The 18656-nt window shown below is 38.2% G+C and overlaps 1 protein-coding gene across 1 annotated transcript; it reads right to left on the reverse strand.

Moving 5' to 3' along the window:
* Positions 1 to 334: 334 nt before the first annotated feature.
* LOC139738990 (prostaglandin reductase 1-like) lies at positions 335 to 15845 on the reverse strand. Its single transcript, XM_071649605.1, has 9 exons — positions 15698 to 15845; positions 14015 to 14060; positions 12726 to 12776; positions 10951 to 11118; positions 10266 to 10383; positions 8863 to 9018; positions 6214 to 6319; positions 4531 to 4649; positions 335 to 986 (listed from the first exon to the last, which is right to left on the reverse strand). Exons 1-9 carry the CDS (start codon positions 15813 to 15815, stop codon positions 876 to 878), a joined length of 993 nt encoding a protein of 330 aa, XP_071505706.1. The 5' UTR covers positions 15816 to 15845; the 3' UTR covers positions 335 to 875.
* Positions 15846 to 18656: the final 2811 nt, after the last annotated feature.

Consider the following 18656-nt stretch of genomic DNA (forward strand, 5'->3'; position numbering starts at 1 on the left):
AGAAATATAAACTGCCTCCCCCACTTTTAAAGATGTAGCACCAGCTGTGAGAAAGCAAACTTTGTCTTGGAAGGATCCATAATACATTAGGATAAACCAGCCAGAAACAACAGCAGATTCAAGAGATGACTTGAGATTGACATCATTTCGGCCATTTTTGACACACTGATTACCATATGAATCTGTCCTATTCAGACAATCACAATGTGGCAGGCGTGTAAACATGCACCCATTTAACACCGCCCTCTTGAATTCCCGCCTGTGTACATACCTCTAAATTTACCATTACTGTTTTGTGTCAACTTGTTTGTATTAGAAGATTGATGTCATTTTAGAGAATGGCCTACAGAGATGGAATACATGCCAATCTGACTGACATTGCTGCAACTAAGGACAGAGCTGCATGAGGATCGGGCTTGGGGATAATCATAAAGAGGCTAGCTTGTAGGGAGGCAGTGGTCAAACACATATTATTGTAGATGCCAAACATTTTGCAAATTCGGAGTTGTAAGACATTCTCGCGAGTGCTTGAATTCACCATCAGGAACATGCATGTTATACTGTATGAAGCTGTATGTTATACTAGTATGTGTGAATGGATGTGCACATATGTAGCATGCTGTCTACCAATGTTGAATGTATGTACATCAGTCTCATACTCACATATTTGGAAGACTATATTTTGGTGGGTTGTTGAATTCAACCATTTTTGACTCACAAACTTTATGAAAGCATCCCCCTCCCCAAGCAAAATATTCAGCATCTACAGGTAATAGGAATAATACAGTATACTCATTTTCAAAAAGAAACAGCAGCAGCATATAACTGCTGACCAATACAGAGAACGTTAAGGCATATCAAAATTTGCTTGCCGACTAGATTTTAACGATGGCTTTCCCAAAGTTTGTGCCGCTGAAGAGTTCCATGAAGGCTTTGGGCATATTATCGAATCCTTCCGTCACGTGCTCCTTGTACTTGAGTTTTCCCTGTTTGAACAAAAAGACACATGAGTTTGAAACTGACATAGATATCAGAGATTACACCAAGTGCCGGCACATTCTTTTTTTTTCTTCTTCTTCCGGTTATTCAAAGTCCGCCTCCTTCAGTTAGTTGAAGACTTTTGCAGACTGTGTGTGTGTATCATAATCTTTGTCAGTTGAAGTGTTATCTATATGATAAAAATCATATATTATATCATTATTGTTATATGTTTGGGGTGGGGAAAGAATGAAAGCAGAATTAAGCCACACAATACAACATGTTACTGATGACTATTGATCTTATACATATTTCTATCACAGAGGACCCACAACAAACTAGAAATATCACTGAAGGTGATTAATACCCCCGCCCCGTGACGACAGTCTTACCCAAGAATGATCTTTACTTGATCTTCTGCCATTTGAATGCCGTTACCATGGCAACGCAGCTTCCAACACGTCCGAAAAATATGTCTTGCACATCTTCCCACCAAGACTATTGTGTGTGCCACATTTCATAAGCTTTTGTCAAAAACTGAGGAAGTAGTTCAATCCACAAGATCTTTCCTTGATCTTCCGCCATTAATATGCCGTTACCATGGCAACGCAGCTTCCGACACGTCCAAAAAATATGTCTTGCACATCTTCCCACCAAGACCAATGTGTGTGCCACATTTCATGAGCTTCAGTCGAATACAGAGGAAGTAGTTCAATCCGCAAGATCTTTCCTTGATCTTCTGCCATTTATATGCCGTTACCATGGCAACGCAGCTTCCGACACGTCCGAAAATATGTCTTCCACATCTTCCACCAAGATCAAGGTGTGTGCCACATTTCATAAGCTTTGGTCAAAAAACTGAGGAAGTAGTTAAATCCGCAAGATCTTTCCTTGATCTTCTGCCATTAATATGCCGTTACCATGGCAACGTACTTTCGGGTACTGTCAAAAAATGCGTCTTGCACATCTACAACCAAAGGCACACATCTGTACCAAGTTTCATGGAAATTGGGCAAAAACTGAGGAAGTAGTTTGCGACACAAAATTTTCCATCATTTTGGCTCATAATATGTGAGCTGTTACCATGGCAACATACTTTTTGTCACTGTCAAGAAATGTGTCATGCTGACCTATATCCTAAGACAAACATTCAATATGAATTCCATGAGAATTGGAAGAACACTGATGAAGCAGTTTTGCCATGAAGCATTTTGCCCTATATTTTACCAATAACATGCCGTTACCATGGCAACGCACTTTTTGCCACTGCGGAAATATGTGTCTTGCACATTAACATATTCAGATGAACATCTGTACCTAATTTCATAAAATATTGATCAAAAACTGTGGGAGGAGTTCGCAACGCAAGATTTGTACCCATTTTTGCCCATAATATGCCGTTACCATGGCAACGTACTTTGGGTACTGTCAAAAAAATACGTCTTGCACATCTACAACCCAAGGCACACATCTGTGCCAAGTTTTTATGGGAATCGTTGAAACTGAGGAAGTAGTTCGCGACGCAAGATTTGCAACGGACCGATCCGCCCGACCACCCGACCGCCCCGACCGCCCGACCGACCGCCCGACCGTCCGCTGATTCCTATATACCCCCTTCAAACTTCGTTTGGCAGGGGTATAATTACCACATTCCTTACGGGAACCTGACCAGGTTCCCATGGTGGCAACTGATATACAGGAACCTAGTATACCAGGTTCCCAAATGTAGACAAGAGTGCGTGCATTTGTGGCCTAAATCTATGTTTATTTGCAATATACTTCCCAGAAAAATGGCTTAGATAGAAAGATTAGAGTCTCTCCTATCAGCATTTGTTCTCTTTCTGAAAGAAAAATTAGTATATCACATTATTGTTTACTTTTTTCTGATGTAGTCTGCGCATGTTTTGTTACTAAACTCGTTTGAAGACGTACATAGCAATCACTGCGGAGCTCAGGTACATTTCTGCTTTCGCTGACTCCATTCAGATGCCTCGTTTTGTGTAAAACAAGAGTCTGTGAGCTCATCAGTGCACCCTCTAATTATACCTCACGCCCGATTGATAATTCTAATTGTTCAATGGTGCATGTAGATGACCATGGAAAGGGATACATGTACCGCTTGACTGCTTTTGCACATGTGGATTACCACGCTCTTCGTTCTCTGTTGATGAGCGAAAAGAATCTTGTTTGAGGGCTTTGTGGGCTCTCAGAGAATTGCGGGAAGAACATGCTAAGAAAAGGTGCCTCAGGATAGCACTGGGCATGCCTAACTTGGCACTAACTAAGAGATGCAAACATGAGACGAATGCAGAAATGCAAAGTAAAAACTGAACAGAGAATTTCATTGTTGCATGCCGTTTGAAAAGCAAAATTCACAAATATGCATTAAATACTGACACAAGATCTCGGCCGTGGATCGCGCGATTGCCGCGGAAATTTGCACAATGGTAGTGTGCGATGTAATCTACAAGATCTTATATTTAAATTTTTAAAAATAGTCTTCTTTTATTTTATTTTGATTTATTATGCTAATTTATGCGAGAAATCAGACTTTTTTATCTAAATCAGTAAATAAAGCTCCAAAAGTGCTCATTTTTGGTCTAGATATTCTTTGTAGCATTCTTAACAAATGTACTTGAAAAAAAATTCGGTATCAAAATTAATTTCTTATTTATTTTATTGTTTTATGAATTTCTTATGTATTTCTCTGTTTTTTCGACCTTTTGTTTTGTTATTTTTTTCAGCAAAATTTGTGGCAGACCCTTTTTGAAGCATAATACTACTAAAACAAATTGATTTTAGCCATTGAGAGTAAAAATAAGCATATTTATATGAACCATGTGATAAAACTCAATTTGTATTGACTTTGTACACAAAATCACATTTTTGAGCCATTTTCGGTCTCACGTGCATGTACAAAAAGTTATGTAACTTCAGAACCGTACCCCGGGCGCCACAAATTTGGTGTCAAAATGTGCGGGAAACTCGAAAGAAAAAAGTCATAGAGCATCGCGGCGAGAGCATAGCGTGTTGCTGAGTAATCGCACGAAATGTCGAGGGGGGGGCCTTTTAGGCCCCCCCCCCCCAGTCTTTTTAGGGTTAACAGCTGGTAGCCAGGGTGAACTACAAAGATAAAAGAATGAATTAATTTCAATGCAGAAACAGCTTATAATCATGATAAGTTTTTAACAACATCAACCTTCTAGTCCACATACGTAGAATCTTCATCAGCTTCGGGTGGCATGATGGCAAAGTAGTTATACAGTGCGCTCCCGTAATAACAAACACAGTTATGATGAAGATCTCACTGCAGTACGTCCTCCTCACGAGGGCGCCCTAGTGTCGAAGAACGTATCATGGTAATTACCCCCCACCCCAGCTAAATACTGGTTAGTGAGAAGATTAGCGTAAAGATTAGGGTCAGGTTAGGTCTAGGGTTAGAGTTTGGGTGAGGGTTGGTTTAGGTTCAGAATTTAGGATTAGGGTTAGGGTCAGGGAAGGGTCTGGGGTAATTGTCCAGGGGGTAATTGCCCTAGACCCGCCGAATCATACCTCTTGAACCCACTGGATGAGTTCCCGGAGACATTCGTCGAATCTGTCACTGAAGTTGTAGACCATGAAACCGGTGACTGTTAGGCACTTGCGGTTGATGGCTGGCTGAAGCATCCTGGCTGTATTTGACAGGGGATTAAAAACACCAAGAAATTTCATTTTACATAATTGCACACCAAACCAGATGTTGGCCCATCGGATTTGTGTAAATTGATGGTGCAATAAGTACTTACGCCAAAGAGATTTTTCTCCTCTCCACCACTAGAGGGCGAACTATACAATGGTGTCAGTGATTTCAGGTAAGCACTATTTGGGCACCCGTCCCGCTTCATCATGAATATTCATCAGGCAGTAAGATACTGTACTAGTAAATGGCAGAACGCTGGATACGTGCCATAGAATGTAAAAACGTATTTCATATGAATATAAAAATCTCGAAGAATTGCATCAACGGGCAATTTTAAAATGTCTCGCCAGGAGATGGAAAAATGTTCAGTTTTGCCGGGAAATGTAAAAATCATGTATTTCCACGGTAATACGGATACATGTCGATGATGAATATTCATGATGAAGCGGGACAGGTGCCCAAATAGTGCTTACCGTGATTTCATGGCGGCTGTCATTACTCACTTCGTAATGGCAGACTTTGCGTACTGAAGTAACATCTTTACAGCGCGTATTATGCGAACTTTTGAACTTTTACGGGAGTACGCACTCCTAGATTTGGCTGCTCCTCTGTTGCTCGTTTGCTAGCATGCTAGCATGAGGGGTGAGCATACTACCTCGTCGTCTTTGAGTGCTCCCCGTGGGCTCACAAAACAATAGTATCGGGCGTCTGCATACTCCGCACTCTTAGTACTTTATGGGGAAAAGCTCTTTGACTTATATGCTAAGCAAAGACTTAAAGCTACATTTCAAACTTAATCTCATATTTCTAGTGTTTTCATTGATGCTTCACAGGCATTTTTGGGAGAAAAAAAAAATGAACCAGAGAGAGAGAGAGAAAAAGAGAGTGGTTTCACAGTGAATAAAAATCAATAGACACATTTGCTTTAATCCATTAAATATTATCAGAGTAACCAGGGAATTTATGAGAGGTGAATACAAGAAGAAGGTGCTATAGGTGGTAGCAGAAATTACTTAATAATTCAATTTTCATTCAAAGGAAATCACGAATTGATTATTATAATCATTTTCACCACAAAAAAAGGGTTGTTTTTGCCAGCATTGGTTTATTTGTCCATCTGTTTGCAAAAGAACTAAAACAGTCAGATCTGGATGAATTTCATGGGACAAGAATGACACAAAGAACAGATGTTTAAAATTTTTGTAGTGACCCAAATCACCATCTTGATCAAGAAACTTTCCTTTTCATTTCTGACAGAGTCTTTATTATTGGCAAATATGGCCTACAAACCAGGGCATTCAAGTCGCACACATTTGAGGTGCATGTACATGGCCTGATGAGTGCATGCTCACAGTGCAGCAGAAAGCAGTACGAGGTAGAGACACTGGAAAGGATTTTTAATATCACTGAGGCAATAATGTGACCATTTTTAGCAAATCAATTACTTAGAAGTGAGCTGCTTGATGTAGGTCTGTGCACTCAGAATGGTTTTCTAGTTGTCCTTTTATTTTTGGTTTACAGGAAATCCCTGAGATGGTGATTGAACTCTGACGTACCTTTTGGTGGATCAACGGCGTTGTACCCAGTGATGGAGCCACACACAGAGACTCGGCCAAAGGAGTTCATGTTGTATAAGACCGTACTGGAAAATTCTCCACCTACCTAAGAGAGAATAAGAGGGAGAGATAACGATGATTTCATGGGGGGAGGGAGGGGTGTATATTAACAAACTTTGTGAGAAAAAGAAAAAGCAATCAAAATCCTAACAATAACTTGAATGACTCATACCTTTATCATTGTGATCAGAGAGCATATTATGTATCACTTTTTTTTCTAGTTTATCAAGTAGCGAAGTTTTATTTGTTTTTGGTAAGAATTTTTGTTCAATTTTCTTCAAATTTGTGATCTTACACATTTCATTCGTAGAGGGAGACAAATTGAAGAAAATTCACACCTCAGCCTTCAACCCTCTGATTAATATTCTCTTGCTTTTATTTGTTTTCATTCTACAAATATCATAATTGTACACCATCTTCGCAAATCATGTGAGTAAAGAAAAAATAATAATTGATAATAACTTGACAGACTCCATAAGATTACTATCGACATCAGAGAGTGTATGCATCATTTCTTTTTTAATTGCATCAAGTTTTGACTTTGTATTTGTTTTCATTCTACAAAAATCATGACTGTACACTATATCTTCTGCATGTAAAAGGTTGCTCTTATTCAAACAAAACTGCATTTAAAACAGTCAAACTATTCCAAGGCATAGTTCAAAGGTCACGTGCACACTGAGAACAAAATAAAGCAAAATTTCTGCATGATAGGCAAATCCCAGAATGATAAGATTGTACCAAATCCAGCTGAATTCATTATCATATAAAAATCTTTTTGAAAAACAGAATGAATGCTTCCTTTAATTTATGTGCATCAATTTTTTTTTTCATAAAAAAAAAATATCCGCCGAACATTTCACGTTTTTATTGTAAATTTCGCGAGTCAGGTGCTATTCGTGAAATTAAAGACACACGAAAATATTGACTCTGTTCCCAAAGTGAATGTGACGTACGTGTGTACACTTCTCCGTTCAGTACAGGACTCCACGATTGCGAATTTAAGCACTCGCGAAATTGTCGGGAATTCCCGATTCATGAAAATTTAGACTCGTGAAATTTATGGCATATACAGTATATCTCCAATGTGAACTGCAGCTACCATCATGGTAATTAGTCACATTATGTATTTCTCTAGCTGAAATACCTTGCAATCATCTTACAGGAAGCTCACCATAGAATATTGAGTTTTTGTGACCTTTATGACATTAAAACCCCGGTATCACTCACTGTCATCAACTGTTCAACAATATGACATTAAATTTAACCTATGTATCTGCACAGCCACAATAAGATACCACATGGTGCACGTACTGAGTCTCACTTGAAACAGCATAGCAGGGCACAGAAAATATATTGAGAATCAATTGCTCACAAAATGATGTCAATTGTCAGACTGGGGTTATGTTTAACCTGTTGAGTCCCGAGTATACTCGGGCAGGTGTCTATGGAAATGCATGTTGTAGTAAAAATCGGTCCATCGTCAATGGGTTAACACACAATTTCTCTGAACCCTCAGCTGCTAGTTGACCTTTGAACTCCAGTTATTAAATTGTGATATCTAGATCATACAGGTAGGCATTTTGCCACTTCATTGTTTGGACAAAACTATTTTATCTCAAGATAAGGGGTTTAATTCAAATCAATAGATTCTAAAATGGCCCCATTCACATTCCAAACCAGTCCTCGTCCTTGCGTAAATATTGAAACAATATAACAAATTGTTGTGAAAGTCTGAAGTCCAGTCACTCAAAAAAGCCTTGCAGAATACAGCGTACAGACGGAGACAACAATGCATGATATAGGAAGCATTTCATGTAGGCTTAAGAACAGGAGGAGGGGGGGGGGAGCTTTTCAATTTTTTTGTTCAATCTTACTTCATGGAGATAGAGAAAATAACAAATACCTCAACAAATGAAACTGTTGACAGTCAAAACAAGTAAATGCAACAGCGCACAGTATGGTTGTAATGATTATTCTAATCTCAACCCTGACACTGATTATGATACCAACAAAGAATGATGCAAAGAATAGACCTGGGGCCCGTTTCATAAAACTTGTCATCCGTGACAAGTTGTCATAGATGTGACAAGCTACTGAAATCCATCCATCTGATCGGCTAAGAGCAAATTTGTCATAGAAATGTGGCAGTTTCTGATAACAAGTTTTATGAAATGGGCCCCTGGTAATGCTGACAATAACATGGAAATGCACACACACTTTTTAACTGTTGTTACATTTGTCGGTACACCTCATTCTAATTGCATGCATCACTGCTGGATCAGCAAGCTTTGCCATTGAAGACTAGTCGCAAGTACACTCGGTCAGGTCGACTCTATGAAAAATGTGTGCAAAAGCAAAATCAGCTTGACGTCAGTGGGATAGCCACATACACAATTTGTATTATGAATTCGCATCTTGTGTGCTCTAAAAAATTCATTGACAGGGGAAAGTTTGGTAATTTATGAAGACTTCATGGCTTGATTTAAAACTTTGAATAACATAATACATGCATCAAGTATCCTTTGGTGGGAGTCTATGGCACAGGTATGCTAGTGGTGCCCTGAGGGTTAAATTGAAAAGACTTACATTGTCAAAGTAGCAATCGATACCCTCTGGTGCCACCTCCTTGAGAGTTTTGTCCAAGTCTGTGATGGTCTTGTAGTTCAGAGCAATGTCAAAACCCAGCTCCTTCAGGTACTGCACTTTGGCCTCTGACCCCGCGAATCCAATCACACGACACCCCTGAAAAAAAATCACAGCTTATGTGTAACTCAGCAGTGTTATCTCATCTTTCCACTTGCAGGAAATTCTGACTTTCCGAGAACAGAAGTACTTTGATATATTCAGCTTGTATGATACAACAGATCTAAGAAAAGTAATTTGGATGATGCAAATTATTTTGGATCATCACTTTGGACTGAAAATACACTTGAAGTTTCCTTAATGGGTACACAGGAAAAATGTGGGTAGGTTACCAATATTTGACCATCTGTCTGCAATTTCCATCATAGCAACTATCATAAAACAAGGCACCATTTTGTGAAAGTTGTCAGCTTGACAATTACAATTACAATAGTAATGGTCAGTGACCAGAGCTTCTCATCCTATCAAATCCAAAAAATTTTACTGAAATTGTCAGAGATTGACAACTTGTCAGGGCTGATGACCTTCATGAAAAATGTGCCCAGGTTAGAATTCTATGGTCAGATTTGTGCATTTAAGTAATGTGCAGAATAATGAAGTGTTAACAGAAGAAAATCTGCTCAGCAGACTTGTAAACTGTCAGCATCACCATATCAGTTAAAGACTCACTGGTATTTTCAGAGACAAGAGAGAATCAGATTGCTCTGGATATCTGAACTCCTATAAATTCTCTATAGCACCAACCATATAACCAAACACAAAACAATATGAAAATTTTATGTCTTTTATCCCGTTGAGGATGGACTAATTTTGCTACAACACACATTTTCCATTGACACCTGCCCAAGGATACTCGGGACTCGTACTCAACAAGTTATGATCAAAACAGAGAAATGATTCAATAGGAATATGAATTAAGTGGACTAAAAGCAATACTTTTTTTTCTAATTCATGTTTGTGATTTCAATTCATACACCTTAATTTACTCAAGCTTATTATGCCAGAAAGTTGTTAAAGCTCTGCTGATCTTCCAAACATTTTCCAGTTTTCATGTTCATATGCATGATGCATTTCTTCACATGATGGAAGAGCTACATGTAGCACCTTATCTTCCAGCTGATTTCTAAAAACACCACAAAGAAATCAAATATGGACATTACACAACTAATTTTCCTTTTCACATACGTTCCTAAGGTAAATTGAGTGCATCTGTAAGAAGTTAGAATCAGACATATAACTACAATACATTTCCTTCTTGGACCAAATAAAGAGTGGAGCTGGACATGAAACTAAACTTCACACTGAGGTCCGTTATGTGTCCAAGTGTGTTTCTATATGAGCCAAACCTTGATCTTGGCAATCTGACCGACCACTGCTCCCACTGCTCCGGCCGCACCACTGACCACCACCGTCTCTCCGGCCTTGGGCTTGCAGATGTCCAGAAAGCCAAAGTAGGCTGTCTTCCTTTTAGGTGTTTTAGAGAGATTTACATTCTGGTAAGTTTTTGTTGTTTTTAGGCGAAATAAATTCAAATGTATACACAGGCACACACATTTCAAACTACATGTATGTCTGACTTTAAACACAAGCACACACTAACACAATACACACACACACACACACACACACACACACACACACATACACACACAATAACTAATACAAGTCAACAAACAAAAAGACAGAAACAAATAACACAAACATGCAGAAGAAAAATCACTCAGTATGACATTGACAAGAAGCCAGGAGAGTGCCATAAAATCAAGCATATGATATATATTGTAAGTTTATCACATGTCAAAATCATCTTCAAGATGTTTTCTGCCAGCTAAAGATCCAGTGATCTTAAAAATTTGCTGCATACAGCAATCAAGTTTATCTGCTCTAAGCAAAGTTGCATCTGAACTATATCCTATCCTACATATCCATATTTCTGTGATGCATTTCCTGATCAAGAAAAAACAAACTTGCACTGTTCACAGATAATCAGTATGTTTTCTAAATGAAGTAATAGTAGTAAGAGCACTTTACCCTGGCATTCCTAGTGTCCCAATAGCCAGGGATTTCGGCCAATCAGGCGAGGGGTAGTCTGCTACGATTATGACATCACTTCCCTTGGCAATGGATCCAGTGGTCCAGCCTGCTTGGGCCTGGACAATGGAGTCCACTGGTACCTTTGGGTCTCTGCTTTCTACCACCCTTTAAAGAAAACCAATATTATCTTTATATTATATATACTTATAAGATATCATATTTCTTTGATGGAATCTATCTTCACTCACTGTCCACAGCAGTGCCTTAAAAGAATAGATAATAATAATAATAATAATAATAATAATGATATATAAATAGAAAAGATGACGAAGTAGGGTGGTAATGTATTACAGTCCAACAGTGCTGTTTATTCAGACCAAATTTTCGACGAATACATATGTCTTCATCAGGGTCGAATGTTGGACTGAAATGCATTACCACCCTACTTCGTCATCTTTTCTGTACTGGTACCAACATGCGAACTACAAGTATCATCATATACAATATGCAATATATCTGACTACTTACAGCAGGCCTGCTAGAATAGAATTGCCAAACAGCGTATATGAGCACTGGAACAAATTACAAAACCCACAAACAGACTTGAAGGCTAGCTGAAAGAAGTCCATTTAGATAACAGCCGGATATTCCTCTCCACATGGGGCCACTAAGAGCGTATTGTGTTGAGCGTTTACCAACATTTTAAGTGAATTCCCGATTATGTATTTAAGCAAGCCATGCCAACCTTTGCAATATATTCATTGTAGTCTCCCCACAAATACAGTCTCTTTAATGAGCAAATCAACCAACACATACATGTGATGCAATAACCTCTGCATATACCATTCAGTTATATTCTTGAACCATCGATACACAGTTTTACATCCCCTTAATATAGCGATTGTAGAATTTAAACCTACATGTATAGACCTGTTTGCACCCGGGCAGTAAAAGGGTTAGGGTTGACAGAGATCAAGAGAATGGGGACATTTGGAATCATCAGATGTCATTGATATCTCATAATGTACTCAATGCCAAATAAAGGAGTTCCTTGGTCAAATTTCAGAGAGTAGATATATATTCTTTGTAGTTTAGTTAAAGGCATTCTTTTCCTCTGGAACAGCAGATGTGAAGTCCTATACAATTTTTTTTTAATCAAAACCAATCAAATTCAATCATTTCTGATAAATTTGTATGAACTTTCATAGCAAATCATTTAAACATTAAATGACACTTAGTTCATCTGGTTTCATATGAAAAACAAAATAATACATTACACACAATAAAAAAAGCACAATACCATCACACACATTTAAGATATTTAAGATATTTTTAAACAAAGTATTTAAATTTAATCCTGGACTGGACCCCTTTGTGTGCTTTTGAGTATAAATTGACACCTGGGGACATTTCATGAAGGAACTTGTCGGATAAAATATCTGACAAGTCAGTTATATCCGACAAGTTTTGAGAAATTCTTTAGTCTGATTGGCTGATTTCTCTGAACTTGTCGGATATAATTGACTTGTCAGACATTTTATCCGACAAGTTCCTTCATGAAATGCCCCCCTGAACACCTCATAGCAATGTACACACTGTCAAAGATCTCTGGCAAGGGAAAGGTTTAGGAGATTAATCCAAACTAAAATGGTGTTGGCATTCATACTGAAATTGCACTGCTTTGCATGGAAATGATCTGTCACACTAATGAGAAATTCAGCCCTGGTAGTATAGTGGTACTTTAGTCTCAAAAAGCAATTAACTTTCTATACCTGGCAACTTGTTCACCGACCATCAGCTCTCCTTCTTTGATTCCCCATACTCTGATTGAAGTAAAAAGGAATTTAGGGAGAAATGAAAAAACAAACAAACAAACAAACAATCAAACAAATTATTTGATTTCTTTTGATAAATAGAGTAAGTAATGCATAAAGCCATTGACTTGAATGTGTGTAACAAAGGTAAATGAAAATGTAAGAACATCAATCATTTGAAAACAAGCTTACATAGCTTACCATACAAGGATCATTAGCAAGAATTGAAATCCATTATCAAAACAAAATCTGTCCTTCCCAGTCAAAAGCCTCTCAACAGCCTCCCATCCCACCCCACGCACAATACCTTCTTCCTAATGTACAGTATATTTGATGTCATTCAATAAATAACCATTGCATTTATAAGATTGTAGGCATAGGTCATAAAGCATCTAGTGTACAGGACTGGTATACCTCCCAACCTTCCCGAATGAAAAATAGGAAAGATTTGGTGTAAAAGTAGGAAAGAAAAAGCAGTTCGCAATGGTGTGTACGTGTACTAAAAGATTCCATGACATTTTCTCCCATGAAATATCTCCATGCTAAGCCAAACATGAATTCATTCTACCCACAAACATAACTCTAACCATAATTCTAATCCTAACATCAAACTAAACCTACAACCCTAACCTTGGAGAAAATAAGACCAGAGCAATTGTCCCAGTTCGAGCAAATGTTGTGTCATCGCATAAGACACATGTGGCAGGTAAGTCAGGAGCACAAGTTTATGAATACATTCAAGTGTACAGGGCATTCATATGTACACAGGGGAGCAATAAAGGCGTATCTGGGTAATTGCCCTCTATCTGGGCAATTACCCCCAGAGGGCAATTACCCATGCCTAAATACTGGTTAGTGGTCAGGTTAGAGTAAAGATTAGGGTTGGGGTTAGGTTTAGGGTTAGGATTTTGGGTTAGGGTTAGGATTAGTTTCAGGATTAGGCTTAGGATTAGGGCCAGGGGAAGGGTCCAGGGTAATTGCCCAGGGGGTATTGCCCTAGAGCCCACTACAGGACAACTGTGACACAGATTTTTTTTAATTTTTTTTTTTAGTTGCTGTTGCTGCTGCTGCTGCTGTTGTTGTTGTTTTTGTTTCTCTGTTTGTATGTAAGTTCGTTTGTTTGTTTGTTTGTTTGTTTGTTTTCTAGTATCTGGGCATTTCATGGGTGCCTATGAGCCAGGGATGCTAGACAACAGCTAGTATTCAACAGGTGGTGGAGGGCAGCAGGGAAGGGGTTAAATGCTTACCTCATGTATGGATCTACTGTGAGGAAGAGAGCTTCTAGTTGAACCTCTGCAATGAGAACAAGAATTAAATGTGTTTTGTGATAGATCTTAAAAAAAAATAAATAAATGAATCACAAATGGAGGCGCTGTGGCATAGTGGATAAGACTCCCGACTCCCGATCGGAGGACCAGAGTTCTAATCCCGCCCAGTGCTTACATCCTTGGACAAGATGTTTTTACCCACCGTGTCCCTCTCGACCCAGGTGTATAAATGGGAACCTGGCAATGCTACTAGGGAAATAATAATGGCAAGGCCCTCTGGTAGAGCAGTGGCAACACTGAAGAGGCTACCCTTGGTAAATAAAACCATATTATTATTATTATTATTATTATTATTATTATCATTATTACTATCATTATTATTATTATCATTATTATTATTATTATTATTCAAAAAAAAAGTGATTAAGTCTTGTTCTAAAGACTAAAGACATAACATAGTCTACTTTAGCACCTCTATCAAAAATATGACAGGTTGGTGTTCAGTCATTTTCTGCAGTACATGTATAGCAACACACGAGTAGATGTGAGTCCCAGTGTTAACAGAATGGTTCCTTATTTTGAGCTGTAACTGGACAATCATTTTGTTTTCACGATGCCTGTGGATGCCATATGAATACGCTTGACTTGTACTCTTCTCTTCTTGATCTGCTCATTAACCGCTTCAGATTTTGAGGAGCATCAAAAATGTAAAAGAGATACATTCTTTACTTTGTGACCATGAAACCCTTTAAAAGCATGTAAATCAATGCCTAGCCTATCACAGACAATTACAGAGATTTGTGTGCTGGACAATGAGCAATCTGCATCCTCAATGCTACGTCCACTAAATCAGGCATATATTCGGGCAGTAATTATGTCATGTGCAATATCATTACATAATGTGCACATAGAATACAACAGGGAGATGGAACTTCCCTGCACATGCAATACATTTTTGCACGCCACTATGTGGTAGGGCAGCACAAGCACAACTTTGCATAGAACTAGAACCGTAGACTGTAACGCTAGACCTAACTATCGTAAGATCCGATCCTGCAACTTTTCATTGTTAACGTTAAAGGGATGGTACAGTACGTATTGGTGGAGATGAGAATTGGGTTTTTAACTTTTTGCGAGATACCGATAAAACACTCATGAAATACTACAGAGCACACCATTTTAAGAGGAATTCAAAGTTTATTTGATGAAAATCGGGTTTGGAATAACTGAAACATCCAAAAACATAGTAAAACATTTAGCAATCGTAGTATCAAAGTGTGGGTCCCACAATTATTACAATCGCTGTGTTTTGGATATCTCGGCTATTTCAAAACCAATTTTCATCAAATAAATGTTGAATTCCTCATGGAATTACATGCTCTTTCATATTTCATAAGAGGTTTTTCATTATCTCACCAAAAATTTTTAGTAACCTGAAATTAGGTCTCAACCAAAACTACCGGTATACGATCCCTCTAACAGTTACGGCTTTAACGTTCGAGCTTCGACTAGCAAGTAGCAAGTCGAATACCATAAAACACAATTATTCCTGCGAAATAGTCGTCGATAGAGACACAAACTTTTTATTCCTTGCATAAATGATAGTTTGCACCTATTAAAATCTATCAGTATCATGAAGAGACTCGGAGAGAGTCAACTTACCACCCTCATTTAGCGCTGGAATTTGCACCTCCTCCACTCGAAAGTTGGACGCCGTAACTTCCCCGTGGAAATCCTTGGCGAGGACGATTCTCCTAGCCACTTTTTTGTTGGCAGCCATTTTAGACGTTTTAAACACGACACGTCCCAACGAAATGACAAATATGATTCAAATAGAGAGGAAATGGGAAAAGAGAAAAGTATCGAGTCTGTTCAGAGAGTGGAAACTGACCCGGGGGCAACACAACTGACCACTGCAGCACTGGTCAAGGAAGTCGAAGTACGTACCAACTAGCGTCAACTACGCTGTTTACCTGCCCGCGTGCCTAGATGGTCCCTGGCTGCTGGGCGAGGGAAGTCCCCGACTTAGATACCAATAGGTGGCGGTATAACCGCGGAGTACTAGTAGTAGCTCCATGGTGTGTTGCTGAAAAAGTAGTAGTGTGTTGTTGAGAGCACTATTTTTTTAGTTGAATGCCATCGATGCCATGTCGGACAGATTCAGTAAGATGAATAGTGGTTTGGTGTCATGACACTGAGTCTCGATGTATCCTGGTTTTTATTGATTACTTCTGAGGTTATGATTCAATTACATATAGATTTCAGCTCAGCATGTTTATACGAGTAAGAAATGCATAGTTCAGGTCAAGAGTGTGGTAAAATGATGCAGAATTCAACAAATCCATAATGTTTTATATAAGATGCTATCCACGCTGAGAAAAATAGGTTCAACTTTGCACATTTACCAGTGTCACACTGGGAGCACCTTTAAAGGTGCAAAGACTGTTTTTCCTAGTGTATAGACAGAAGTTTAGGTGAATTAAGATAGTAGGCCTAAGTTTAGGTTTATGGAAATAAATCCAGATGTTTTGTTCATTAGGAGGCCATCGGAAAGTAATTATTGCAGTGAAAATGTTATAAATAATAGGTTGCCAGAAAATATGGCAATGTTATCATTAATAAGTTTATCAATACTACAATATAACCGTCCCATCCAGCTATATAAGCACTGCAATCTGGCAGTGGCTAGACTCATCAGTAGTACGACGACTTCTTCGAAGGTCTTAATAATTATTATTCACATCAGCAAAAGTTTACAAAGTGCCTACATTACAATACATATAGAAATCACAATACACAACCTGGACCAGGTCACAGAAAGACACATCTGTACGGAGTATACATCAATGTTTGTTCAGGAGACAGTCACTGTACGTTGTCTGAAGGGATATCTATATGTTCCAATAAAAGTAAAAAATCATTTGTTGTCGATACCACGGTAACAAGATTAATTATGGTCAATAGATTATCTTGCCAGATGTGAACTTCTGGTTCAAAATGGCCACGGGGGTGTCACATTTTGGCACATATTCCTTCCACCTTATCTTTCTCTCTAGAGTATCTCTCTCTTGTTCTCCCTCTCTCCATCTAGCTCTATCTATTATTTATTATCTATCTACTATCTTTCTATCTACCTAGCCATTTATCTACCGATCTACCTATCTCTCTATTGCCATCTTTTCATCAATCTATTAGTATATTGTCTGTTTATTTATCTATCATTATCTATACCTATCTCTATTTATGCATTTATTCTTTCAGCAGTTTCAAATTTGTTGACTCAACGTTGATGTTACTGTAGTTGTTATCATTATGGTTGTTGTTGTTGTTGTTGTTGTTCTTAAGTGTAAAAAAAAATCAACAATAACAGCTTACAACGGTAGACCATGCAGTAATAATGTCATTTAACCAAATTAAATACTAATTGCATGTAGAAGAGATGCTTTACCACATCTGTCATTAGACTTATTGATAATCCCGTACATGTCACATATTGATATAATTTTCGTTACTGTGTACCACAGAATTGTGAAAAGAAAATGATCCGTGCAAAGGGCTAAACATGGATTCTGAATCTATCAGATATCCTTCACAGAGCATCTCTAATTGGTTTGTAACTTATGCGCATGTGCATGTGGTGATAGTGATGCCGACACAAATAGATATCGCTTATGCACACACGAATACAATCGAAGCTTTTCAAAAGACTCAAATAACTACAAAGTAATGCGAGTCGTGCAGTGCGGTGTAATGTCATTTTCTTAATATCCATCAGTAAAATAACCGTTCTCATGCAGGGAAATAGTGGGCAATGCATGGGTCAATAATTGCATATTCATGATAAAAGCAAATTCACACATTAAATCTCCTTCTAACTATACAACAGCTATTGCAGCAGTTAATTCGTAGATGATGACCTATCAAGACAGTATCACAAAACATTTTTTTTTTTTTTTGCTATTAACAGATTGTTATATCAAATGGTCTCAAATTCAAGATAAAGATAGAGACATAAAACAAACACATACACACACAAACAAAACAAACATGTAGGCCTATTATGACATGACTTCAGAATAGCAGCATCCCAGTGACAACAAACATCCCTGAAAAATCGATATATTTTGTCAATGTGTACGGACGTTCAAGCGTAATATGAATCCCGAACGGAAATCAAAATCATAAATCAACATTATAACAAATTGTTAACGTTCTTCTGAGCTTTCCCTCTCTGAGCCCCCTCTTTTTCTTTCCTTCTTTCCCTCCCCTCTCCTCCCTCTCCCTCTCTCTCTCTCTCTCTCTCTCTCTCGCTCTCTCTCTCATTATTTTGCGACTACAATAATCATTTTACACTCCGAGTTCATAGTTAAATGCCATGCAATTCTGTTCTCAGTGAAAAATGATCGCACTATTAACATGAATAATGAGATGTCACAAAACATCAACGGTTGCAAAATTCTGCCGCCCGGTTGTTAACTTTTACTAATAAGTTTGATTCCATTCTTTACCGTTCTGTATACACTAGTTACATGTAGAAAAAAAAGGCCATTATCTTCAAGATTATGCCATAAGTACATCAGTCAGTTCGTTCTTTTTTTCCCCGCATATCTACATGACTCTG

The sequence above is a fragment of the Diadema antillarum genome, unplaced genomic scaffold (assembly GCF_040938485.1).
Source record: "Diadema antillarum isolate AM-2024a unplaced genomic scaffold, OU_Dant_1.0 seq00000778_RagTag, whole genome shotgun sequence".
Classification (NCBI taxonomy): Eukaryota; Metazoa; Echinodermata; class Echinoidea; order Diadematoida; family Diadematidae; genus Diadema; species Diadema antillarum.